A 27,268-nucleotide genomic window follows, 5' to 3' on the forward strand; every position below is an offset into this window, starting at 1 on the left:
GAGCTGCCTGCCACCTTGTCCTGCTCCTGTCACCTACACTGGTCACTCGAAGCTGCTCCATGTACTGAAGGACAACTAGTCCTTCTTCAGTGGTATAACTAAAATGGTGTAAGTGGTGCAGTCACACCAGGGCCAAGGTTATGGGGCCCACCCAGGGGAGCTGCTGGGAAGAGTGGAGCCTATTGGCCCCCTAGGGCAAGGACACGTAGAAAAGGCATGTGGGGGGGGGGGAATCACAGTGCCAGGGGACGTGCAGGGGTGTGGAGATGCACCCTCCCAAGAGGCACGGTGCAAGGTAAAAGTATTTTGCCACTTTGCATGGAAGTGTGGGGGAAACTGGGGGAGGAGGAATTAGAGCGGGAGGTGGTGGGGGTTGGAATGTGGAGCTAGGGAATGGGGAGTTGGACTGGCACTGTGGGGGAGATGGAGAGGGCAGATTTCAAAATTGGAAAATTCTTGCCCCAGGACCCTCTGGGGCCTATTACCCCACTGTCCCTCAGCACTTGGAGCAGTTTGTGCTCCCTCCTGAAAGTATAAAGGTGGAATGTGCCAGCTCAGAGCAGGGCCTCCTGCTCCCTCTATTCTCCACCCAGTCTGAGGGGTGAAGATCCACTAAGGCTGTTCTCACCAGATCTGGGAATGGGAATGAAGATCCCTTGATGCTGGTGCTGGAGGGTGACCTGTGTAGGCGGAGTGCATCAATTGACGGAGGGAGTGAGGTGTGGTGGGGGATATTAATTCTGCAGGAGCCTGTGGAGAAGGCTGTGGGGATGACCTGTGTGGGAAGGAGTGTTTGAATTGTGGAGTAGCCTGTGGAAGGGGCTATGCAGGGAACATGAGTTGTGTGTGTGTGCGCATTGATTACAGGGGGGCTCTGTATTTGGGGAGAATCTGTAAAGTGTGTGGAGTCTATCTTTTGTGTGAGAAGCTGTGTGCGTGGGAAGGTCTGTACCAATCGTGGAGAGGATCTTTACTGTGTGGGGATTTGCATCAGTTATGTATGGGCTTGTGTAGACAGGTCTGTATCAGGGGTGTGTATGGAGAGGCAGAATGGAATGGGGTAGAATTAAATAGCTGTACTAAGGGGAGCACCAGAATGAACTGGTGGTGGGTGACTGACTCAGTTATTGATTTTCAGTGGGGGATGGAATTTCTTTTTTTGTGGAGGGGAACCCTCACTAAATACCACCACGTATTCCTTCCCCACCCCTCCCCCGCATCTGACACTTGGTGATATTGTGACCCAATGGTTCAGTAACTAGAGATGGAAGTCTGCCATCTAATCCATATCTGAAGGTGAATCTAAATTATTCCCACAAGAGGGAAAAGACGACGCTTTCAGTTCTTTTGTACATATGTGTAATCATAATAATGTGGCTGAAATGGAGAGGTCATTTCTGCCTTCCTTGTTGAGCAGTAAGGCTCTGAAAAGCTCCTTATGTCAGATTCTGATGGCATAAAATGAGCGTGATGTCCAATCTGCTGCAGAGCACTGAGAATTGGTGCTGCGTACCTCTTGAACATTGTGTGAGAGAGAAACCGGCCTCTCTATCATAGTTTATATTTTAACCCTGTTTTATATTTCAATTGATGGTTAATTATAGTTTTTTCACTCTACTTAGAAAACCATAAAAGGTATGGACCATGGACTGATTCTCTGTTGTTCGCTCAGGCAAAAAGTGCCACTGAAGATTAAATCAGCAGCTTTCATAGTTACTCTAATGACAAATAGATTTAAAAAAAAAAAAAGAGAGGAATCGGTTTGTATCATGGCTTTCCCTTCGCTTGGTGAAGTTCATTCAAGCATATAGCTGCTGGAACACAGTGTCATGCTTCCACTTGTTCCATGTTAGAACTACACTCATCTTTCTGTTCCTGGCAGAGAGGAGGTAGAGCTGTACCTACACTGTAGAACAATATGCCCTGCAGAGAAGCTTTCTGGGTATCCTTTCCAAGTGGCACAAGAACAAAGGGGAAGTGTTTTCCGTAAGCTTTCTCTCAGGTCTCTCTCTTTCTGGGACACCTTGTGTATTCTTGCCAAGCCAGCATCTTCCAAGTGCGTGAGAAGTAAACCTGCCACAGTGAGTTGACTGCAAATTAGCTAATACATCCTGAGAAAAAGTACTTCCGAAAATAAAGTTCAAAAAAATGAAACAAGGTCAAATCTTGAAGATAGGAAGAAATCAACCTGAGACAAATCTTTACTATATTTGTTAAGAAGCATGCAGTACAGTTTAGAAACAGATCTAGTTAAAGCAGTGCAATCCTCTAGCATGGCAGCAGTTATTCCAGTATAAAGGTGCTTATATTGCTATAATATATTCCTCTAGAGCAGTGGTTTTCAACCTTTTTTCATTTACAGACCCCTAAAAAAATTTCAAAGGGCGGTGCAGAACCCTTTGAAAATATTAGACCACAGGTTGAAAACAACTACTCTAGAGGAGACACCCCTAGGGAATAAGCTACACTGATACAAGCACCTTTAAATACTGATATACATGTGTTCACACTAGTGGGTTGTACTGATTTAACTATATTGATTTCTGAATTGATAAAGTTATGGCAGCACAAAAAGTGTGTGTGGACCAGCCTTTATTCTGTTCTTTTTCAATTTGATATACCACCCCCCCCCCCCCCCCCATGGCTTCTCTTTCTAGCATCTTCTGTTTGGAGCAGCATTAACTTCATCCTAGGAATTTTTGCCAGTGTGCTACAGGAGCATACTATTATGGGTTGGATTTTAACTTATGAGTCAAGCGTAACCACCACTTTGCATTCAGGATAAATCTAAGGAAATCGTTGCAATCATATGACTGAAACAATTCACCCGCCTCCATCCCAAACACAGGCCCACATCCCCAGCTGAAACTCAGAAATTTGAACTACATAGGCCGGGACTGAGCCGGTCGTTGTTTGGGTAAGGGTGTGTTTGAGAGTGAGAAAGAGGGCAGAGACACAGAAGCAGCCAAGCAGAGAGTAGCAGAAATGCTGGTAATGGGGCCCCGAAAGAAAGCTAAGAAAGAAAGCTATTTAGGCCCAGAGTGCTGGCTGGAAAGGCAGGTTTGGAACAGCAGCAAAGGAACTGTCTCCCACTGTTTGATTGCAACTGTGTTCAGAGAAACAGGACTTTACGTAATCTTTGTAAATAAAAAAAGATGGCATCAAAGAAGTTACTTGGCTTTGGCTGCATCCATCAATTTCTCTCCCTAACTGGAACAACCCACAAAACCACCAATTTAGCTAACTGCTCAGTCAAAAGGGGTAACAATACCATGTTGAATGGCTGGTTGATGTACCCCAAACCTGCGTTGTTCCCTGGAGGAGCATCCACTGGTGTAGGAAGAAGATAAGGCAATGTAACATAGCCACTACTGCCCTCCTTCTGGTTCGTTAGGCCAGATTTAATGTGATTTTATGCACATTTTGTTCCTTCTGAGTAATGTAGGGGATCTCTTGGCCCAGAATGATCCATCAGAGGCTTTTCCGCTGCTGCATTGTCCTAGCAAGTCATTCATGACTTCCACAGATGGTTCTGTTTTCTGAACTAATGAGAACCGTATGCACTGTCTAATCTCCCCTAAAAACCAATCCCAGCACAATCAAGAGAAAAATTCACCACTTGACATGGGGAACCAAGAGCTGTCTTGCCCACAGGATCAGGACAAGAGTAATCAGGAGCAAAGGACAACAAATGGAGAACTGGAATCTTTAGGTGTGAACAAGTCTCCATCAGTGAAAGTTCCCTCATCTTTTAATCAGTTTTAGCACTATTAAAATTTTGAATGATGTCATAATTCCCCTTTGAAAAACAGAGAACTGTAGGCATTTAGCTTCACTGTCAGAGCTCTTACCATACTGACACTAAGCAGAATAGCCATTCTGTTTCAAATAAGGATTGAAACAGGGCCTTGGTTACCCAGTGCCAGTTTGGCATATGAACTCAGTCATTTGGTTGAATATTGAACTGTGATGTTTGAACATTTAAGTTTTCCTCCCTGTCATTCCAAAAGTTACTTCAATACTATTACTATGAACATGTGTTTCTGTGTGTAAATATGATAAATGTGTGTTACTCTAGAATTTGTTTTCTTTTACCTTCTGACTACAAAGTAAAAATTTGTTTGACTAATCAACATTAGCAGGGTTTCTTTTAATCCTTTCCTTGCTGTATAATTTGAATGTGGGTATCCATTAAATATAAACAGTTCTCAAATGAAGATACACTTCAAATATGGGTAGGAGCAATTCAGATAAAAAATGAAATAAAAATATGAAAAATGCAATTAGAAATTAAATTCTGCTCCCTTGCTCATCTCTGTTGATCTCTTCTTTGCCTTCATCACTTGCTGCTCAGGACTAAAATTACATGCTCAAAAGAATTGTCTTAAACCATAGTAAATGAAGACCTACAAAACCCCAAACTAAGCTTCATCATGTTATTTTAATAAGACCAGTACCCAATGACTCGTGTTAGAAGACTGGGTCTTTTCCCAATACCCTTCCTGATGCTTGTACATATTCACATATATCTATAGATAACTGATGCAACCAATTTTATTCATTATACTCTAGGAAATGCATCCGCCCTGAGAATTTTAGAAGGTTCATAAGGTACAGTGCAGTTTCTCTTATATTTAAGAGCGTGGTTTATTGTTTTACCATTTCCATTGCTAAATGTAAACATTGTAAAACTATCTCACCAAAGATGACGTATTACATTTCACTTGTTCATTTCAATGGAGTTGTAAACCTAGGTAGTTGTCAAGGTTCCTTCCCCACTCTGAACTTTAGGGTACAGATGTGGGGACCTGCATGAAAGACCCCCCTAAGCTTATTCTTACCAGCTTAGGTTAAAAACTTCCTCAAGGTACAAACTTTGCCTTGTCCTTGAACCCTATGCTGCCACCACCAAGCGTGTTAAACAAAGAACAGGGAAAGAGCCCACTTGGAAATGTCTTCCCCGAAAATATCCCCCCAAGCCCTACACCCCCTTTCCTGGGGAAGGCTTGATAAAAATCCTCACCCATTTGCATAGGTGAACACAGACCCAAACCCTTGGATCTTAAAAACAATGAAAAAGCAATCAGGATTTTAAAAGAAGAATTTTAATTAAAGAAAAAGTAAAAGAATCACCTCTGTAAAATCAGGATGGTAAATACCTTACAGGGTAATCAGATTCAAAACATAGAGAATCCCTCTAGGCAAAACCTTAAGTTACAAAAAGACACAAAAACAGGAATATACATTCCATTCAGCACAGCTTATTTACCAGCCATTTAAACAAAAGGAAATCTAACGCATTTCTAGCTAGATTACTTACTAACAAGTTCTAATACTCCATTCCTGTTCCGTTCCCGGCAAAAACATCACACAGACAGACAGACCAACTCTTTGTTCCCTCCCCCTGCTCCCCCCCGGCTTTGAAAGTAACTTGTCTCCTCATTGGTCATTTTGGTCAGGTGCCAGCAAGGTTATCCTAGCTTCTTAACCCTTTACAGGTGAAAGGGTTTTGCCTCTGGCCAGGAGGGATTTTATAGTTCTGTATACAGAAAGGTGGTTAGCCGTCCCTTTATATTTATGACAGTAGTCATACTAAGAATCAAAACAACGGCCTATGCAAATTCTTACCAATGTCCCCTCCACACAAAATTTGGAGGACTGGGGAGGGAGAAGAGGAGGTTGCCTCATTTATAACCTTTATCCTAGTGGTTGGGGCACTCATTTATGATGTGTGAGGACCTGGTATAATACCTCCCTCTCCCTGATGAGCACAAAGGATCTAAACAGGGGTTTCTCACATCTCCGGTAAGTGCCCTAATCACTGAGCTATGGACTATTCTGCTGTGGCTCTCTCTCCAGCTCTGTTGTTTTAGCTGTTCCACTGTGTGTTAAATAATTAAATATTAAATGAGCCAGAGAAAAGTGAGAAGGACTATAGCTCAGGGCTAGGGCACTCACCTGAGAAGTGGGGAACTCATGTTCAAATCCCATCTCCTCATCAGGCAGAGGGGGAACTGAACTGAACCAGGGTCTTCCATATCCCAGGTGAGTACCTTACCCACTGGGCTAACAAGTTATAAAGGAAGCTGCTGCCTCCTCTGGCCATTTTGTGTGGTGTTAGGCAGGCAGCTAACTCATTCTTGCAAGAATTGGCCTCAGGCACCTGACTCCAGGCTACCTTCAGCTCTTTGCAACCTAGTATGTTTTTAGCTTATAAAATGATTAATCTAAAACAGGATGAGAATAATGCTTGTTCTTGAGTACAGGGAAATTGGACAGCTCTGCTAAAGTCATAATAAGATATGATTATCACATACTCAAAAACCAAAGTGTTCCGAACATACTGCAAAAGCAATATGCATAAAAACATCTGGTTTTGTACCTACTGTTCCTGACATTTGAAGACAAGATACAAAAAAATATGAAGAAATGTATCCCATTCAGAGGGACCACACAAGATCTATGTGCCATTTAAGTCACACTGAAATCTTCATAATAGATCTTAAATAATGACATAAATAGCACGTAAGCCTGGTGCATGTTGTCTGCACAGGAGGATTTTCACCATGGACGATTGCATGTTCGAGCACGTCTAAACTGCATGAACACTGGGAAGCCTGAATATGAATACCAGTAGGAGATCCCTGCCCTAGTCACCCTCCAGTTACACCGGTTGAGGATTTCTCTCATGGCATAACCGGATGCACAGATTTTAAGGTCTAGGGAACATTATGATAGTCTCTAATCTCATGAATACTACAGCTCATAGAATTTCACGCAATTATTCCTGCGCTGACACCAATAATCTGTCAAACTTTTGGTCTCCTTAAGAGAGCCATCTGGTCTTAACTTAGAAACACCAAGTGATAGAAAATTTAACACCCAGCTCCTGAATGTGATTACATCAGGCTAAATTTTCATTTTTGAAAAAAATGTAGGTTTCTTGACCTCAGGGTTATGAAGAAAAGTCAGAAAACATGAACCAAGTGTATCTATTGGAGTGATCCCTGCCTGAGTCTACTGAGAGCCTGAGGTATCAGCTCCAGGAGATGTGAACTGCTCCATTTATCTCACTGGAACGTGAGCTCCAGGAACCACCACTCTAGGTTATCCCGCTAACACTAACACAAACCCAGAAGACAGTGTGTGTGGCAGGAAGAGATGAGTACAGAGGGCTTGGCTCCCCCACCCAAGTAGATACATGACAACTGCTCAGCTAAGTAATGAGGGTGCCTCCTGCTGCAGCCTCTGCTTCGGGAGGTGGGGGGAAAGGAGGCAGAGAGTGGATCCCTGCTACTACCCTTAATGCTGCTCCTCAGAGGTCTTATGCCAATACCTGCATAGAAGGGGACCCCACTTCTATGCTACTCCAAAGGAGGGGTGGGACCACAGCATGTGAGCAAGGCTGCAGGGTTGGAGCCATTAGGAGCCCCATGTTATGTTGTTCTTTTGGCTTTGAATTGCTTTAATTCAGTACTGACCACATCTATTGGGGGTAAGCAGGCAGTGGAAGAGAAGATTTGAACTCAAGGTCTTCTGGCTCGCAGCACAGCACCTCTTCACCTAAGCTCCAAGATATCACAGTTCGTCATTCGAAATGAAAACTGCTGAAATATGGGTCTTACCACATGAGCTGGGACATTAGAATTCATGGGTTGCTTATCTTATCTAGCTGTAAAAGTGCAACTCTCCTCAGAAAAGCGATGCTGTGAACATGGTAGAGAGCGATTCTGCAGCCGGAGCCTCCCATATGCTACCAGAGCCAAAGAGTTCAGTTCCAAATAAAAAGCCGTTTTAGCATACTGTCAACACTGCAAACTGGAGATGGTTTGAGCACAGACAAACCTTGCCCTTGTTAGCGAGAGCTGTTCTGTTGTAGAAAGGGAGGTACAATTTGAATGGGTCACGCAGAGGGTGCGCGGCCCTTGTGCGATGAAAAGACCCACTCTCTGGGGATCCCTTGCAAAGGGCAAGTAAGGTACAGGAAGGGGGTCCCACCAATGTATAGCAGAGTTGACTAAGGGGCTCTGGTGAGGGGGATTCCTCACCTCCCCACACACATCTGCCCTGCGCCCAGGCCAGGCACAAAGGTGAGGATTTGCCACCGTCAACAACAGCATCAATTTGCACTTTGGTGGTTTGTAAATGACTAGTGTCTCTTGGAACTAAAAGAGTCTGTTGTTTGCTTTGTGGGGGTAGATTTTAAGAACATGCACATACTTTATATGCCACAGCTGGAAACACTTTCTGACTGCACCTGTTTTGGAGTCACAGACTACTTACTTGTCTACATTGGTTTTAAAAAAAAAAACAAAAAAAAAACCAAAACTTTATTACTTCTTTTTTCTTTTATCCACACAGGAAAAGTGCATTTTTCCATCTTTCTATAAAACTCACACCAAATTAGGAGGCATATTTTATGTTCCATTTCACACTCTACTGATGTGCTTGTAAGAATTACCTTAGCGGGTACCCTCTCTGGTCTCTTTGAAATGGGACCAACCATTGTTCACATGCAATAGATTACATACAGATTTAAATTATTCAGTGATGGTTCCACTTTATTTCTAAACCTTTACAGCTAAAGAGTCCTAAGCAGGTAGCTACTCAGGTGACAGCGAATGGAAAATATTCCATTTACTTGTGGCCAAGGCAATTCACAACTGATTTCCCCAACCTGATGGGGAACTGAAAATCTGTTACTTTAAAAGAACAAAACTCTCAACACACAGAATGAGAACCTAGCACAATGCGAGTCATCTGTTTCTAGTATATGGGAATCAGTTGAAACAGAAATATAATACTGTTGGTAGATGAGTGGGCCAATATGTACTATGGTGTTCATATGTTATAACGTTAAAGAGGAGTCCGGTGGCACCTTAAAGACTAACAGATTGATTTGAGCAGCTGAAGAAGTGGGGTTTTTACCCACAAAAAGCTTATGCTCAAATAAATCTGTCAAGTCTTTAAGGTGCCACCGGACTCCTTGCTCTTTTTGTGGATACAGACTAACATGGCTACCCCCTGATACTTAACATTAAAGAGGGACTTTCAAAGGCAGCTAAGTGACTTAAGACCACATGTGATTTTCATGCTTCTTTGGCATTTCTGAAGGTGTCACCCTTAATCGTTACATTAAAATTGAAAACAAACCACCAAAACCCTACATAATCTCCACACAAACTGGCAGCAGAAACACTGCTAACTACATTTGAGTATTTGCACAGAAAAAGAGACATGTGCAACTGGTATAGTTAGCGGTTTCCTTTTAACTAAGCTATGGAATATTCTGATGTGGGTCTCCCTCAATCTCTCCTATTGAAGTTGTTCCACTTTAATTGTATAAAATAGTTAATTAACTATTAATTAGAATGACTTCATAGTCTCGTGGTTAGGATAGTCATCTGAGGGGTGGCCAATCTCTGTTCAAATCCCTTCTCCCCCAGAGGCGGCGGGACTTGAACTAGGAGTCTCCCACATTCTGGGCGAGTACCTATCCATGAGGCTAAATGTTACGAGAGAGCTCCTCCCTCTTTCCCCCACTCAGTGTGAACTCACCTGAGGGGCCTCATCTGGTAGAGCAGCCTCTGAGCACACATACCAGATTTCTGCCCCTCTCCTTCTCCCCACACACAACTCGGGTGGCCAAAGGACTTTCTTCTCTGGCCTGTGCATCACTCTGGGGCTTAGATGACAGATAGGTGCCCAGGTGCCTAGAGGGAGGAAGCAGTGTACATCCCCAGACAGACACATAGGAGCCTAGGGAATTTTTACTGCAAAAATTTAAGTGCCAAGTGAATTTAGGCACCTGTAGGGTCAGGAAGCTGCCAAGTGGGAGTTTTGTGGATTACAGTGACATCTAAAAATAGGACTTGGGCACCTAAGTACCTTTGTGGATCACATCCCAAGTGAGTTGCCCAAAGTCAGACATAGAAAGTTTAGCAGAGAGAGAAAGCAAAGTCAGGTTTCACCAGTCCCCAGTGAGCACTCTAAACCCACAGGACCACCCTTCCCTGGGATTGGGGTCAACAAGCATATTAGCTGATGAGATTTGGAACATGGTTTAGTGTAGACCAGAACAAACTATGTCTACCATCATATCAGTGAACCATGATTAAACATAATGTTACATTAGGCATGAGCTTAAGCACCTCCCTGTATGCTGTAGCGAGGAACATAAGAGGCGATATACATGGTTAATTTTATGTCAGCTTTCCTGCCTTCATAATCTGAATACTATAGAGTCTAGCAACTGCAGTGTGCATAGAGTTAACCAAATGTTTTACTGTTTAGTCGTCAAAACCGTCAGGCAGAGAACAGCCTACCTCACCGCTCAGCAGCTGCGCAAGCAGCACGAGATCACGGTTGCCATCACATCATCTTTCTATATTTTCATTTCTTTTTACTATCAATACTATCAGAATAGCTAAATAGTTCCACATGTTGGGGTAGAACTAGGCGCTTTCATGTGGTCACTGTTCCTAGGAAAACCACTCTAGTACTGGATTTCATGTTTTAAAAATCTAGCTCTCAGACGTGCTTCCCTGCACATTAACATGGGGGGAAATATGGCAAAAGGCACAGATAGGGAAAAAAAATCTCTAAAACCACTTTCAGTACAGCAAACCTTTGGATGGAGTAGCAAAAATAGTTCACAGTTAATTTCTGGAGACATATGGTGATTAAACTGGAGGGATTTTTCAACTTTATTTTTTATTGCTTCTGAGATCATGGGCAGGCAAAACCTCAGGAATCCGCTATTTTCTCCCCATCCCAGGGACATATATTAGGTCAATTTTGTGGTGTATGTGATGCCCATGAAAGGGTTAATTTGGAAGCTGAAGCTTTCAGAAGCTGCTACAAACAGCACTATGCCCTCAGAGTAAATTCAGCCAAAGAGAAAGTGTTCTGATTTGTGCTTCATTGTGAGTCTGTCCTCACTTACCAGCCTGCTGGGGGATGGAAGGGAAGCCCAGGTTCTCTCTGCCCTGTGCATTCACTTCAGTTCCTATTTAGCTCAGTAGTTTTTCTAAGTTGCATTTGGATTCTTAATCTGTTTCTCCACCTTAGAATTTGATATGGATGTCCATCACCATGGTATCTGAGTGCCTTCCACAGAAAATCAATAGCAAAGTCCCTAGAGGGCTTCATGAAGTCTAGTCCATTCTATATTTGGTCTTATATGGCACTCATCACCGTAGTCTGAGCACCTTCCACTGGTGCATTAAGCAACATGACTTAACACCCATCAAGTGTTGTCCGTTCTCTCATCCTCTCCCCAGAGAAATGGGTGCAGTGGAGTGTCTTGTTCTGGTAGTTATTGGGTTTTTTAAAACATATACGTTGCATGGATTAAAACCACCTCACAAAATAGGAAAAGAAACCCACAGATACAAGCCCACCTTTTACCATGATGATTATGAAATAATGAATGAAATACTACACACTCATTTAAAAAGTTACCCTCCATGAATGAGTGGGTGAGTAATGGGATGTTGCAGTCTATAGGATTTTATAAAAATATGCTAATCAATATGAATATAATGTAACTGGAATATGCTTCATGCAAAAGGTCTCTTGTAAGGTATCATTACAAAGCTTATCATCCATTGAGTGTGGTCATCCTATTTGTATAAATGTATCACTCTTGTATCTGAAACTAGAAATATGAAATATAACTCTGAAGGCCTATTGTAATTATGCAAAGTGTGGGCTTTTAATGGTGGTTTGGAATCTTGATGGCTCCCATTAACCAGGACAGTTGTCTGTAGATAGTTCTGTTTTACTTGTAAGTCTTCCTGTATGTGTGTGTGTGTGTGCTGGCAAGTGGGTAATGAAGTCTTACAGTGACATGTGATCACGTCACCTGAACTGGAATCCATCTTTAACCTGGTGCTTTCCATTGAGAAGGAGGGGGTGGGAACCCAGAGAGGGAAAAAGGATTCCCACCTTATGCAAAAGGTATATAAGTGGGTGGAACAGAACAAAGGGAGGCAGCCATCATGAGAATCCCCTAGATACCACCTGAGCTGGAACAAGGGCTGTACCACGGGAAAGGATTGTGCCCAGACTAGGAAGGTGTCCAGTCTGTGAAGAAAAAAAAAAAACTTATTGGAGCATCTCTAAGGGTGAGATTTTCTGTATTCAGTTTTTATTACTGTACTAGACTTAGACTTGCGTGTTTTATTTATTTTGCTTGGTAATTCACTTTGTTCTGTCTGTTACTACTTGGAACCATTTAAATCCTACTTTCTGTATTTAATAAAATCACTTTTTACTTATTAATTAACCCAGAGTATGTATTAAATACCTGGGTGTGGGGGGGCAAACAGCTGTGCATATCTCTCTGTCAGTGCTATAGAGGGCGAACAAGTTATGAACTTTATACAGGGTAAAACCAAATTATTTGGGGTTTGGACCCCAATGGGAGATGGGCATCTGAGTGTAAAAGACAGACACACTTCTTAAATTGCTTTCAGTTAAGTCTGCAGCTTTGGGGCCCGTGGATCAGACCCTGGGTCTGTGTTGGAGCAGACTGGCGTGTCTGGCTCAGCAAGCTGGCGCTCGAGTCCCAAGCTGGCAGGGAAAGCAGGGGCAGAAGTAGTCTTGGCACATCAGTTGGTAGCCCCAAGAGGGTTTATGTGATCCAACCCGTCACAAGTAATTTCACAGGGCTTTCTTTCATCAAATCTATTTTTATTTCCTTTTGCTCATCACAAGAGACACTGCTGGGGCCTAATCCAAAGTCTGTTGAAGGCAATGTCTGTTGAAAGAAAGACTTCCAGCGACTTCAGTAGACTTTGGACCATGTCTTTAATAAGGTCTGCCACCTTGTCCCAGATTAAACAGGAAATGAAACAAAGTGGGCAGAAATAAAACTGTTCACTGAGCTGCTTTTGCCTCTCCATAAATCTTATCAGGCAAAGGAGGCTCAAGGCAGAAGAACCCATTGAGCTAGACTGTGAGTTGGGAAATGAGACTATGGGACAAAACAGAAGCAAAATACCAAAGCCCTGATTCAGGACTGACGTGCTTCAGTCCTCTTGACTTCCTGAAAATGGAGTGCTTTCCTGAATTGGGCCTTAAATATATCTTATTGTTCTCCCAGTGCTTTTCTTGTTGCTATAACTGCCAAAATATCTTTGATGGATAATTAAAAAGGACAGACACGTACTTCAATTAAACAAAGTGATTAACTGTCCAAGGCAGGTAACAAATGGAAATGATGCAAAACCCACTCAAGGCCATGGGAGTCTTTTCATTGGCTTCAGTGGTCTTTGGATCAGGACCTTAATGAAAATTTTATTTTCACCAAATGTCAAATGAATGAATGTCTAGTTTCAGACGGTGACAGGCAGAGAAATAGTATTTGTCAATGTGATGGTTTTCACTGTAAAGAAATATTGGTCTTGTAATGCAGACTTAGTTTCTCTTGCTAACCAGAGGGGAAACAGCTTATAATCATAGAACTGAAGGACTGGAAGGAACCTTTATAGATTGAAGGACTTGAGAGATCTTCTATTCCGGTCCCCTACACTCATGGCAGGACTAAGTATTATTTAGACCATCCCTGACAGGTGTTTGTCTAACCTGCTCTTAATCTCAAATGATGGAGATTCCACAACTTTCTTGAGCAATTTATTCCAGTGCTTAACCATCCTGACAGTTAGGAAGTTTTTCCTCATGTCCAACCGAAACCACCCTTACTGCAATTTAAGCCCATTGCGTCTTAATTTTTTTCTCCTTCCTCCTTGTAACAGCCTTTTATGCACTTGAAAACTGTTATGTCCCCTCTCAGTCGTCTTTTCTCCAGACTAAAAGAATCCTGTTTTTTCAATCTTCCCTCATAGGTCATGTTTTCTAGATCCTTAAATCATTTTTGTTGCTCTTCTCTGGACTTTCTCCAGTTTGTCCACATCTTTCCTGAAACTTGGAGCCCAGAACCGGACACAATACTCCAGTTGAGGCCTAATCAGCATGGAGATGAGCAGAAGAATTACTTCTCGTGTCTTGCTTACAACACTCCTGCTAATTATACATCCCAGAATGTTTGCTATTTTTTGCAAGAGTGTGACACTATTCACTCATATTATATAAGGGTTGAGTGAATAAGGGGGCTGGCATGTTTGGGTTAACTTTCCTTAATCTTTCTTGTCTTAAACCTTTCAGGTGCTTCTGTACTTCCTGGTTTGGGCTGAAATACCAGGAAGAAAGTTATGCAGAAACCACTAAGGGCTGGGAATCTTGAGTGGAAAAGGCTGTTCTTTCCAGTTGCCTTGTCTGATTTCTTCGGCTGCTACAGTTTCACTGTATCTTCCCAGTTTTGGGAAAGGCAGAGAGGGGACAGATTGTTCAATATCATCTCATGTTAGTTTGTGGCTAAATTACATTTATGTCACTTACAATAAGACCAGTCTGCATTCAGACAGTGGACACACACACACACACACACACACACAAAATACAACCTATTCTCATGAAAACACTACCTGACAGGTCATGCGGGGGGGGGGGGGGGAGGGAGGAGAAGAGATGACATGACTCCAGGTCAAACATCTTCTGACCACAATCCAACCCAGTTCTGCTAGTGCAAGATTAAGGATCGAAACAGATACAGAAATAACATCAGTTAGTGTATCACCTCCTCCCTTGCATTGCACATGCTGTATGTATTAAATACAATATAAATTAAGTAGCCTAACTAGTAATCAAAACTACTCTGCATGTGGCTGTGGGAGAGCAAATTTTACTTTGAGACTCTTCACTTCTGTGTTTTCTGACTGTTTAGTGTGTCAGGGGAATCAGGGAAAAGTCAAAGCCAAACTTCAGGGGGTGGGAACTATGCAAACAGACAACAACATACAGGAGTTTGCCAGAATTCCTGCAAACTAAAACCATCAAGTTTTACACAGTTCTGCCCAGGATTTTATTTTTATGGACATATTTCTTTCTGGGCACAGGCTCATCTGTCTCAGGTCAAACCTATTGACAGGCTTGTGGTTGGTGTTGAATGGCCCGCCCATCTGCTTGGTGCAAAATCACTTAACAAGCCTTGAAATCCTGGCTCTAAACTCATTGGCTTAAGGTTACGTTTTGGCTCTTTCTGACTTGGAACTCGACTGAAAATACCATTTGGTTTGGCAAGAAAACTGGAGTGGATTTAATGCAGCATTGGTGGGTGGTTTGCTGATTACAATCTTGAGATTATTAGCTCTTTAGGGAGGAGGAGGGATACAGATGCACATTCTAGTAATTCTATACTGGGCAGATACTACAGCCTGGCTTTTGATTTAGGAAATTTGGGCAGTGTAGCTCCGCCACAAAAAGGCAGGCAGAGGAACACTAGAAGACTGCCTCCCAAAGCTCCCTAGTGCACAGAGGAAGCCTGCACAATGCTATACCCCTTCATGTGATTTGGTATACTCCCCCCTGCTAGCCTGGTCTGCTGGCTAGCATGTGGCAGGGGTCAGAGCCATGGTTTCACCTGCTCCCTTCCTGGATCCATGCACCACTAGGGAAGTAGTGAGGGACTCTTTGCACTGCCCTGAGAACACAGACTGCAATTTGATCAGAGCCCTACCTAGGCTGCAACCCCTAATGCATAACAGCCATGTTTAACCAATTAGAAATAATCTCCTGCAAGGAAGACAATTCAGCAAAAAAAGGGAACTAAAATTAACAAAACACATTGGCACTTTAATGCCCTTGTATGCAAGATGGGAATATTCAAGAGTACAAAACACTTTTTCTTCAAGCCACCTTATCCTTCCAAAGAGTGTAAATTAAAAGTTCCAAAAGGATATTCTGGAGGACAGCTGTTTTAGTACTTTTCTATGCTTCAGGGTCTTCAATTGGTTTTGGATCCCTACCCTCTGCACTATATTTTTTGTACCCATTTTCTTTTAAAAAAAGATTTGAGAGTGAATTCAGAGCTCAAGATGATGAAGGAAGCCAGGCAAGTGCTGAGTAAGCATTTCTCCTACCGCAGCTCAGTACTCTGCTACAGTACATTTGCTGTGCAAGTGCCAGACCCCCTTTAAGTAGAGACTTTTTATATTCATGCTGAATTGTGTGGTGGTTTATTGATATACATCTGCTAAGAACTAGAGAATTGAGCTAAAGTCCACTGAAGTCAATGAGAGTCTTCCCATTGACTTTAGTGGGCTTTGGATTACAACCTTGGAAAAGAACAATTTTTCTCTTTTATGGACTCAGATTAGGATCTGAACTCAGGTCCCTAGCAGAGGAAGGTTAACACATTGATTTGCAACAGCCTTTACCCTTCTTCCGTCCCTCCCTGAAAAAGGGGATGAGTGGCCAGTGACAGAAACTGACTGGCCTACACCAAAATCAGTGTGCATTGTGTGACTATTAGCTAGCACTTTCTCCCTCTCTAATAAAAAGTCCACAGCTGCTCATATCTTCCTCTGATAGAGTAATTATCTCCACCTAGACCCCATCCCATGGCTGAGTTCCATTGGAGTTGCTGAACTTAAGGTAGTCAGCTGCAATTTCTTATCTTTTTATAGGATGGGTTTTAACTCTCTCCCTACCCAACACTGGACATGGCCTATATTATGCCCTGTCTTATCCTGTCTCTTGGGAAAAACACTTTGTGAACCCACCTAAACCCCTAAACACAAAAAGGCCAAGTAGTTTTTGCATAACTCCAAGATGAACTACTGCACAAATCAAACTTCACAACTCCACTGTTTAATGGTTTTTAGAGAAAAAATGTAGTCCTCATCCATTTTTCATATCTATACATTCATTTCAGTATTCAAAGGTAAAGCAGAGATTAAGAACTTGAGTCTGATCTGATTTACACCAGTGCAAATCAAAATTATTTTCACAGAAGCCAATGGAGTTACACTGGTTTCCAATGAAATCAGTCAAGCCCCATGGTTTTTATCCAATAATACTCAACACACAACATAAATAAGACCTTACTGTATGCTATTGTTCAACTACACACTGTTCTTCATCAGGAGAAACATTCCCTCACTCAACAAGTTTCTACTACTCTCTGGATTTTTTTAAATACCTCAACAGATTGATCATCTGTTTCAAAGCTTCTCACAGAGTAGTTTTCACTTAGAACTGCAAACCAGATCCTCAGCTGGTATAAATCAGCATAGCTTAATTGAGGTCAATGGGCCAGACCCTCCTTTCCCTGTCTAAACTGGCATAGCTCATTGCTAATAGAGCTACATAAAGGAGCTATACTGATTTACATCAGCTGAGGAGCTGACCTGCAATGGGTACAGTACTTTTATAAAGGTCCAGTAGTGAAGACTGTAATTAACCAGAGTAAGAAGAGATTAAATAAAACAATACAAATCAAATAAAAAATAGTCACATTAGCATTTTGGCGCTCAACCCACATAAATCTTTGTTTTATGTTAATTAACTGTTCTCAGACAAGGCAACAAGTGGCAAACATATTTACACTATTAAAGGTCTTTTCCTTGTGTTGTATTTTAAAAGACTTTTAGTGTGCATGAAATTCTGCTAAAAATTAAAGTGCTGAAAATTTCTAATTATATGCAACATAAACAATGATCAGAAAAATCAAGGTGTTCAACATTTTTTCAAACCCTTCATTCCGTTATCCTACTTACCAATGCATATAAACATGAATGCTAGGCGCAGAGAGAGAGCACAAATAATCCATGTAGGAAATGGCTTGTTTTAGTAACTAGGGCCCCAATGCTGTAACTGGCTCAACACAGGTAGGCTCTTGTGCCCTCTGGGAATGCCATTGAAGCCACAGGGACCTAATCGAAGTCAACAGGCTCCACACAGGCATTTGTCTTCCTGCATGGAACAAAACTGCAGGATCAGGGCCTTGAAGTCCTCCTTTTCAGGACATAAGGGATTTCATAAAATAAATACTATCATGCCTATGGGTAATATCCCTACCAACAGTGCAGGAAGTGAAACCAGATATTATAGGGATAACAGAAACATGGTGGAATAGTAGTCATGGCTGGCATACAGGTATTGAAGGGTATGTGCTGTTTAGGAAAGACAGAAATAAAGGCAAAGGTGGTGGAGTAGCATTGTATATCAATGATGAGGTAGACTGTAAAGAAATAAGAAGTGATGGAATGGATAAGACAGAGTCTGGGCAAAAATCACATTGGGGAAGAAAGCTACTAGAGCCTCCCCTGGGATAGTGCTTGGGGTGTGCTACAGACCACCGGGATCTGATTTAGATAAGGATAGAGACCTCTTTAATATTTTTAATGAAGTAAATACTAATAGGAATTGGGTGATCATGGAAGACTAACTTCCCAGATATAGACTGGAGGACAAGTGCTAGTAATAATAATAGGGCTCAGATTTTCCTGGATGAGATAGCTGACGGATTCCTTCATCAAGTAGTTGCTGAACCAACAAGAGGGGAGGCCATTTTAGATTTGGTTTTGGTGTGTAGTGAAGATCTCATAGAAGAAATTGCTGTAGGGGACAACCTTGGTTCGAGCGATCATGAGCTAATTCAGTTCAGACTAAATGGAAGGATAAACAAAAATAGATCTGTGACTAGGGTTTTTGATTTCAAAAGGGCTAACTTTAAAAAATTAAGGAAATTAGTTAGGGAAGTGGATTGGACTGAAGAACTTGTGGATCTAAAGGCGGAAGAGGCCTAGAATTACTTCAAGTCAAAGTTGCAGAAACTATTAGAAGCCTGCATCCCAAGAAAGGGGAAAAAATTCATAGGCAGGAGTTGTAGACCAAGCTGGATGAGCAAGCATCTCAGAGAGGTCATTAAGAAAAAGCAGAAAGCCTACAAGGAGTGGAAGATGGGAAGGATCAGCAAGCAAAACTACGTTAATAAGGTCAGAACATGTAGGGATAAAGTGACAAAGGCCAAAAGCCATGTGGAGCTGGACCTTGCAAAGGGAATTAAAACCAATAGTAAAAGGTTCTATAGCCATATAAATAAGAAGAAAACAAAGAAAGAAGAAGTGGGACCGCTAGACACTGAGGATGGAGTGGCGGTTAAGGATAATCTAGGCATGGCCCAATATCTAAACAAATACTTTGCCTCAGTCTTTAATGAGGCTAATGAGGAGCTTAGGGATAATGGCAGGATGACAAATGGGAATGAGGATATGGAGGTAGATATTACCACATTCGAGGGAGAAGCCAAACTCGAACACCTTACTGGGACTAAATTGGGGGGCCCAGATAATCTTCATCCAAGAATATTAAAGGAACTGGCACATGAAATTGCAAGCCCATTAGCAAGAATTTTTAATGAATCTGTAAACTCAGGGGTTGTACCGTATGACTGGAGAATTGCTAACATAGTTCCTATTTTTAAGAAAGGAAAAAAAAGTGATCCGGGTAACTACAGGCCTGTTAGTTTGACATCTGTAGTATGCAAGGTCTTCAAAAAAATGTTAAAGGAGAAAGTAGTTAAGGACATTGAGGTCAATGGTAATTGGGACAAAATACAACTTGGTTTTACAAAAGGTAGATCGTGCCAAACCAACCTGATCTCCTTCTTTGAGAAGGTAACAGATTTTTTAGACAAAGGAAATGCAGTGGATCTAATTTACCTCGATTTCAGAAAGGCATTAGATACGGTTCCACATGGGGAATGATTAGATAAATTGGAAAAGATGGGGATCTATATGAAAATTGAAAGGTGGATAAGGAACTGGTTAAAGGAGAGACTACAACGGGTCATACTGAAAGGTGAACTGTCAGGCTGGAGGGAGGTTACTAGTGGAGTTCCTCAGGGATCAGTTTTGGGGCCAATCTTATTTAATCTTTTTATTACTGACCTTGGCACAAAAAGTGGGAGTGTGCTAATAAAGTTTGCGGATAACACAAAACTTGGAGGTATTGCCAATACAGAGAAGGACCGGGATATCATACAGGAAGATCTGGATGACCTTGTAAACTGGAGTAACAGTAATAGGATGAAATTTAATAGTGAAAAGTGCAAGGTCATGCATTTAGGGATTAATAACAATAATTTTTGTTATAAGCTGGGAACTCATCAGTTGGAAGTAACAGAGGCGGAGAAGGACCTCGGAGTATTGGTTGATCACAGGATTAGTATGAGCCGCCAATGTGATATGGCCGTGAAAAAAGCTAATGCAGTCTTGGGGTGCATCAGGCAAGGTGTTTCCAGTAGAGATAAGCAGGTGTTAGTACCATTATACAAGGCACTGTTATACAACATTTTACAAGTACCGTTATACAAGGCACTGCAGTTCTGGTCTCCTGTGTTTAAGAAGGATGAATTCCAACTGGAACAGGTACAGAGAAGGGCTACTAGGATGATCCAAGGAATGGAAAACCTGTTTTATGAAAGGAGACTCAAAGAGCTTGGCTTGTTTAGCCTAACCAAAAGAAGGCTGAAGGGAGATATGATTGCTCTCTATAAATATATCAGAGGGATAAACACCAGGGAGGGAGAGGAATTATTTAAGCTCAGTACCAATGTGGACACAAGAACAAATGGATATGAACCGGCCATCGGGAAGTTTAGACTTGAAATTAGATTAAGATTTCTAACCATCAGAAGAGTAAAGTTCTGGAACAGCCTTCCAAGGGGAGCAGTGGGGGCAAAACACATATCTGGCTTCAAGACTAAGCTTGATAAGTTTATGGAGGGGATGGTATGATGGGATAGCCTAATTGCGGCAATTAATTTATCTTTGACTATTAGCGGTAAATATGCTCAATGGCTTGTGATGGGATGTTAGATGGGGTGGGATCTGAGTTACCACAGAGAACTCTTTCCTGGGTGTCTGGCTGGTGAGCCTTGCCCACATGCTCAGGGTTTAGCTGATCACCATATTTGGGGTTGGGGGAAGACTGGCAGAGGCCGTAGGGGTTTTTTGCCTTCCTCTGCAGTGTGGGGCACGGGTCACTTGCTGGAGGATTCTATGCACCCTGAAGTCTTTAAACCATGATTTGAGGACTTCAATAGCTCAGACATAGGTTAGGGGTTTATTACAGGAGTAGGTGGGTGAGATTCTGTGGCCTGCATTGTGCAGGAGGTCAGACTAGATGATCATAATGGTCCCTTCTGACCCTAAAGTCTATGACTCTAATTTCTGTCTTCCTCTTTGTTAGCCCCCCCAAAAAAATAATTTACCTCCTTAAGGGTAACCCGTCTTCCAGGTGTTGTCAACAGCAAAAAGGGCCACGTTCAATTTTCTGGAGGTTCCTTCTGAAAACAAATATCTCCAGCTTGAGCCCCCACCCAGAAACCTAGGAAACTACATACAACCACCCTGGGTGCCCTTGATAAGCAGTATTTCCCTACTCACAAGCACCAAGTGTAGGAGTTTAAAACAGAGAACTTTAGAGAGAGGAGAGAGGGGAACAACAGAATGAACTTGGGAAAGGCAGCAATTACTACATGAACAAGATCTGTTAGGCAAGACTCCCACCCCCACAGGCTGTTTTAACAGTAGTCCCAACCTCAGACCTCCACTTGCTCTCGGGAGTGGCTCATACATTCTACCCACTTCCCTCCTGCCCAGCTTCCCCACTCACAGTTTGTTGTCCTGGGTGTGTGGTATCCAAGCATTCTGGAAAGTCAGTGAAGCTCCAGAGGCTTTACAACCTGACCCAGCTGGAGTGAGGTCAGCTTTGATTGCTGCATAGGAAGGCCTACACCAGAGTCTTTCAAATAGGCTGCTGCAACTTCAGCCCAAGACACCTCAACTCCGCATTATCCACTACCTCAAAGCCACCTCAGCTCTAGAACATCCACCCACTGTCTCAGCTGCGTGCTAGTCACTGTTTTGTAGCTAGCTCAGCTCAGGTCTTTGGAGAGGGCTCTACAGTACACAGGGCCTATAACAGAATCCTTACCAGGAGACACCCTCCCCTCAGAGGATAGAACCTTTTTCTTTCCCGCACTCACGTTCTTTCTCGCTCTCTCTTAAAGCTGCCCCACCCAACTGTAGTAAAGGTTAGGGTGACCCCTCACTCCAGACACAGGTAGTGCAGTTCTCTTGTCCCTTAATTTCCCAACAGGAACCATTTTATTGCCCCCAAATGTAGAACGTTAACTGTTTGTTAACCAAAATGCCCCCAAACTGTCACAACTGAAATGCAAATAGGGCCTGGCCCATTTAGTCATTCTCTGTTGTTCACCAACAAATGCTGGCAAAGCTCCCTCCCCTGTGGAGCCTCTGTCCCTGTGCATGAGCTCTCAAGCAGCTCTGGGCTGCTCTTCTCCCATTTCACCAACAGATGTCAATAGCGAACTCCCATCTCTAGTGCTTCAGGACACAGGTTTACATCAGGATTCAGATACGGACTTAGGGGGACAACTTTAGGCACCCAAATTTGACAGTGATGGCTACAATGCCTGCAGCACTGTGTGTGCTAAAAATACTTCCATTCTCATTTGCCACAGTTTTAAACATCAATTTCTCCAGAACAAAAAGAGACTCGGATTGAAACAGAAATGCACCTACCACTACAAAGCCACCAGCGGGGTAGGAAGAAGAGGCTGAGGCTGACTTCTGTTTCAGCCTTTAACCTAGTGGCTGGTGTAACTCACCCAGGAGGTGGGAGACCCCTAGTTCATGTCCCTCCTTCTGCCTAATAAGGACAAGGGATTTAAACAAGGCTCTGCCACCCCTCAGGTAAGTGATCTAACCACTGGGATAGACAGTCATTCTATAGTCTAGCGGTTAGGGCACTCACCTCAGAGGTAGCAGATAACTTCCTCTTCTTCAGGCAGAGGGGGGAATTGAATTAGCAGTTTCTCACAACACAGGTGAGTGCCCTAGCCAGTGGGCTAAAGGTTACAAGAGAGGGGGCCGTCCCCTTGGCTGTTTTGTAGAGTTAGGCAACCTTTGCATACACCTAATGGATAGGGGTCCAGGTTTGTCACAGAAGTCATGGATTCCGTGACTTTCTGTGACTTCTGCAGCGGCCAGTGTGGCTGACCCTGCGGCCAGCTGCTCAGGAGGCCCTGGGGGCAGCCCCCAATGGCCGCTGCTGAAATGGCTCTGCAGCCAGCCGCTTGGGCAGCCCCACAGTGAGCTGCACTTGTGCTGCTGGAGCAGCCCCAGTCCCGGCTGCTGCTCAGACGGTCCCGGGCAGCCGGCCCAGGGGACTGCCCGAGCAGCAGCCAATGCAGCTGGCCCCAGGGACCGCCTGAGGAGTGGCTGATGCAGCTGGCCCCGGGGACCGCCTGAGCAGTGGTCACAGGGGCTGCAGGAGCCCCTGTCCTGGGTGCCAAAGGCTCCCCTCCTCCTCCAGCAGCGCTCCTCTCCTAAGATTCAGTCAGGGGTATTTATGGTATAAGTCATGGACAGATCATGAGTCATGATTTTGTTTCTTGCCCGTGACCTGTCCATGACTTTTACTAAAAATACCCATGATTAAATCATAGCCTGCTAATGGATAAGGCCCCACTTGTGACTCAGCCAGCCACATGTCAATCTTCCTTCTGGTTTGTGGATCACTCTGGGGCTTAGGTGGGAGATAGATACCCAGATGCCTAGAGTGAGCCAGCAGCACACATGCTCAGAGGCAGAAACACAGATGTCTTCAGAACTTTTACTACAAAAAATATAGGCACCAGAATACTTTAGGCACCTACACGGTTAGGTTGCAGATGAATAGGAATTTTTGTGAATCACATTGGCACCTAAAAACAGGACTTAAGTATCTAAGTACCTTTGTGAACCCCACCCTAAGTGATGTAATTAGACACGCCTTCAAGGCAGCATAAACAGTGTAATAACAGGGTGAAAAACTATAGCCTGTGTTATATAGGAGGTCAGACTAGATGCTCATAACAGTCCCTTCTGGCCTTAAAATCTATTAATCTGTACTAAAAAATATAGAACTAATGGGTTTTAAGAAAACCACTGCTGATGGACTATTGATTCAAGCTATTGCTGAAATGACCATTTGTCCTGGTTTTTCATATGATGTCCCATTATCCCAGGAACTTCTTTCAAGATACCGGAAAAGTCTCAGTTTTTCATTTAACCAATAAAAAAATTAGTTATATAATAACTGCAAAACATTTGTTCAAGGCTTTTCTATAATGAGTAGAATTTACTCTGGGTGAGATTTTCAAAAGTGCCTAACTGCTAAGGAGCAACAAATCCCACTGAAAGTCAGCTGGCTGCTTTTGAAAATCTCACTCTCAGGGTGCAATCCTGACCCCACTGAAGTCAAAGGGAGTTTTGCCATTGATTTCAGTGGGGCCAGGATTTCATCTGGGCCTTTGCCAGGAATAAACAGTCCAGTACAACCAGTGTTTAGTGTGATCCACAGTGTGTTGAGCAAACAGAAAAGTCAAATGAGTGTAGATACTCCTCAAACTACTCTTAACTGAATGTTCATTATGATTGTGCAGGGTTACATGATAAACTCATTCAGAACATTAAGCAGAACACATTCTCCACTCCGGAGCAAAGAGCACATGTTCTGCTGAGTCAGAAGCTGGCATACAGTGATGCCAACACGCATTCTTAAATGTTCTTTTGTATGAATATTTTGTCACACTAAAAATGTTCCCACGAAAGCATCCTGTTTTTTTATTTTGAAGATCTGATAACCTTAGGTATTGCTTTAAACTTAATACATTACTTTATATTGTGAACCGGAGGAGAGACATTATAAGATTTTACCCAGTGTTTTGGAAACTACCCACGCTAGATAACAAGACACAATCAGGAGTCTTACAGAAGATTTTTATTTCCCCCTAGAAGATTCTCTCCAGCATCAGCAAGATGAAAAAATGAACGTCTGAGTTCCTAAGCTTGGGAAACAACTTGCACCAACTTTGCTATCCTGGCCCTTATTTGACTGATCAACATTGTAAAGGAAATGTTACCCTGTGAAGTAACTGCAATTCTTTCCTCGGATGGGTGCTCCACTTCAGGTGCACAGGCACCTCCTGAGCCCTTGATCAGAAATTTCTAGCTAGCAGTGCCCATTTGGCCCACACAGGTGCCCTATGTCTCCTAGTGGCAGACACCAAGACCGGGGCTATATAGGGGTGTGTGGGTGAACCACCCCCAGTTCCTTTTCCTCTCAGTCATCCCCTAGGGAACGACTGAAGCAGAGGGGAAGCAGGATGGGTAGTGGAGCACCCATAGGGGGGCACATCTTGAAGAACTATAGTTTCTGTACAGGGTGAGTAACATTTCCTCCTCCTTCGAGTAGCATCCCTAGAGGTGCTCCACTAGTATACAAGCAGTATCCCCCAGAAGCAGAAAGGAGCTTCAGACCAGGATCCAGAACTGAAGATAGTACTGCAGAGCCAAGTACCACATCAGATCTGATGGCACAGAACAGGGTGTAATGTTTTGAAAACGATGGACTGAAGACCTGGTAGTGGCGCTACCTATCTCAGATACCAGGGTATTCTTCAAAAAAGCAGTAGACGGCACTTGTGATCTGGTTGAATGTGCTCTCACCACCAGCAGGGGCCTGAGCACCTGCTGACTCGACCCAATATCCATTGAAAGTCTTTGGGCAGAAATGGGAGCCCCCTTACACCTGTTCATTAGGATATGAATAGGTGGACACACTAGTGTTCTGTCTTGGGCTGAAGAGGGAGAGAAAGAACGGAGGGTGGTTCACCCACATGTCCCTATATAGTCTTGCTGTCTGCCACAAGGAGGCATGGGGAGCACGTGTGGGCCAAATGGGCGCTGCTAGCTAAAAATCTCTGACCAAGGGCTCAAGATGCATACATGCACCTGAAGTGGAGCATCCTGGAAAAGGGCAAATATAGTGCCCATCTATTAAAAGGGAAATAAGGACAACCCGGAGAATTACAGACCAGTCAGCTTAACTTCTGTACCCGGAAAGATAATGGAGCAAATAATGAAGCAATCAATCTGCAAACACCTAGAAGATAATAAGGCGATAAACAACAGTCAGCATGGATTTGTCAAGAACAAATTGTGTCAAACCAACCTGATAGCTTTCTTTGACAGGGTAACAAGCCTTGTGGATGGGGGTAAGCGGTAGATGTGGTATATCTTGACTTTCGTAAGGCTTTTGATACTGTCTCACATTACCGTCTCATAAACAAACCAGAGAAATACAACCTAGATGGATCTACTGTAAGGTGGGTGCATAACTGGTTGGAAAATCGTTCCAGAGAGTAGTTATCAGTGGTTCACAGTCATGCTGGAAGGGCATAATGAGTGGGGTCCCACAGGGATCGATTCAGGGTACAGTTCTGTTCAATATCTTCATCAATGATTTAGATAATGGCATAGAGAGTACACTTATAAAGTCTGCGGATGACACAAAGCTGAGAGGGGTTGCAAGTGCTTTGGAGGAGAGGATTAAAATTCAAAATGATCTGGACAAACTGGAGAAATGGTCTGAAGTAAATAGGATGAAATTCAATAAGGACAAATGGAAAGAACTCCACTTAGGAAGGAACAATCAGTTGCACACATACACAATGGGAAATGACTGCCTAGGAAGGAGTACTGTGGGAAGGGATCTGGTGGTGTGGACCACAAGCTAAATATAAGTCAACAGTGTAACGCTGTTGCAAAAGAAGCAAACAGCATTCTGGGATGTATTGGCAGTATTGTAAGCAAGACACGAGAAGTAATTCTTCCACTCTACTCCGTGATGATTAGGCTTCAGCTGGAGTATTGTGCCCAGTTCAGGGCACCACATTTCAGGAAAGATGTGGACAAATTGGAGAAAATCCAGAGAAGTTCTAGAAAACATGACCTATGAGGGAAGATTGAAAAAATTGGGTTTGTTTAGTCTGGAGAAGAGACGATTGAGGGGGGACATGATAACAGTTTTCAATTATGTAAAAGGTGGCTACAAGGAGGAGGAACAAAAATTGTTTTTCTTAACCTCTGAGGATAGGAGAAGAAGCAACAGGCTTAAATTGCAGCAAGACAGATTTAGGTTGGACATTAGGAAAAGTTTTCTATTTGTCAGGATGGTTAAGCACTGGAATAAACTGCCTAGGGAAGTGGTGGAATCTCCATCATTGGGGATTTTTAAGAGCAGGTTGGACAAACACCTGTCAGGGATGGTCTAGATAATACTTAGTCCTGCCTTGAGTGCAGGGGACTGGACTAGATGACTTCTCAAGGTTCAGTTCTATGATTCTATCCATAGGGACACTATTCAAAGAAGAATGACTCTTTCGGACATATCCAGGTGTTGAAATTCTATCCACCACACTGGTCATTTCTTTCTATAAACTGGAAACCATAACTCCAGTTCTCTTCACTTGTTAGGCTGGAAAAGTTTATCCCCATTCACAGCTGAC

General features: G+C 43.0%; 1 protein-coding gene across 2 annotated transcripts in view; it reads right to left on the reverse strand.

Annotated features, from left to right (window-relative positions):
* Positions 1–11,631: 11,631 nt before the first annotated feature.
* Positions 11,632–27,268, reverse strand: part of RMDN2 (regulator of microtubule dynamics 2) — an 88,413-nt gene continuing 72,776 nt past the window's right edge. Inside the window, exon 12 of one of the 2 annotated variants that reach the window (XR_012638879.1) lies at positions 11,632–12,087. Coding sequence is in view for 1 of the 2 variants with exons in the window: in XM_074949009.1 (XP_074805110.1) it covers positions 12,001–12,087 (87 nt within the window). In the remaining variant the exon portion in view is untranslated. The remainder of the gene's footprint in view (positions 12,088–27,268) is intronic. The other variant, XM_074949009.1, reaches the window with a different exon arrangement.

Source organism: Natator depressus, chromosome 3 (assembly GCF_965152275.1).
Source record: "Natator depressus isolate rNatDep1 chromosome 3, rNatDep2.hap1, whole genome shotgun sequence".
NCBI lineage: Eukaryota > Metazoa > Chordata > Testudines > Cheloniidae > Natator > Natator depressus.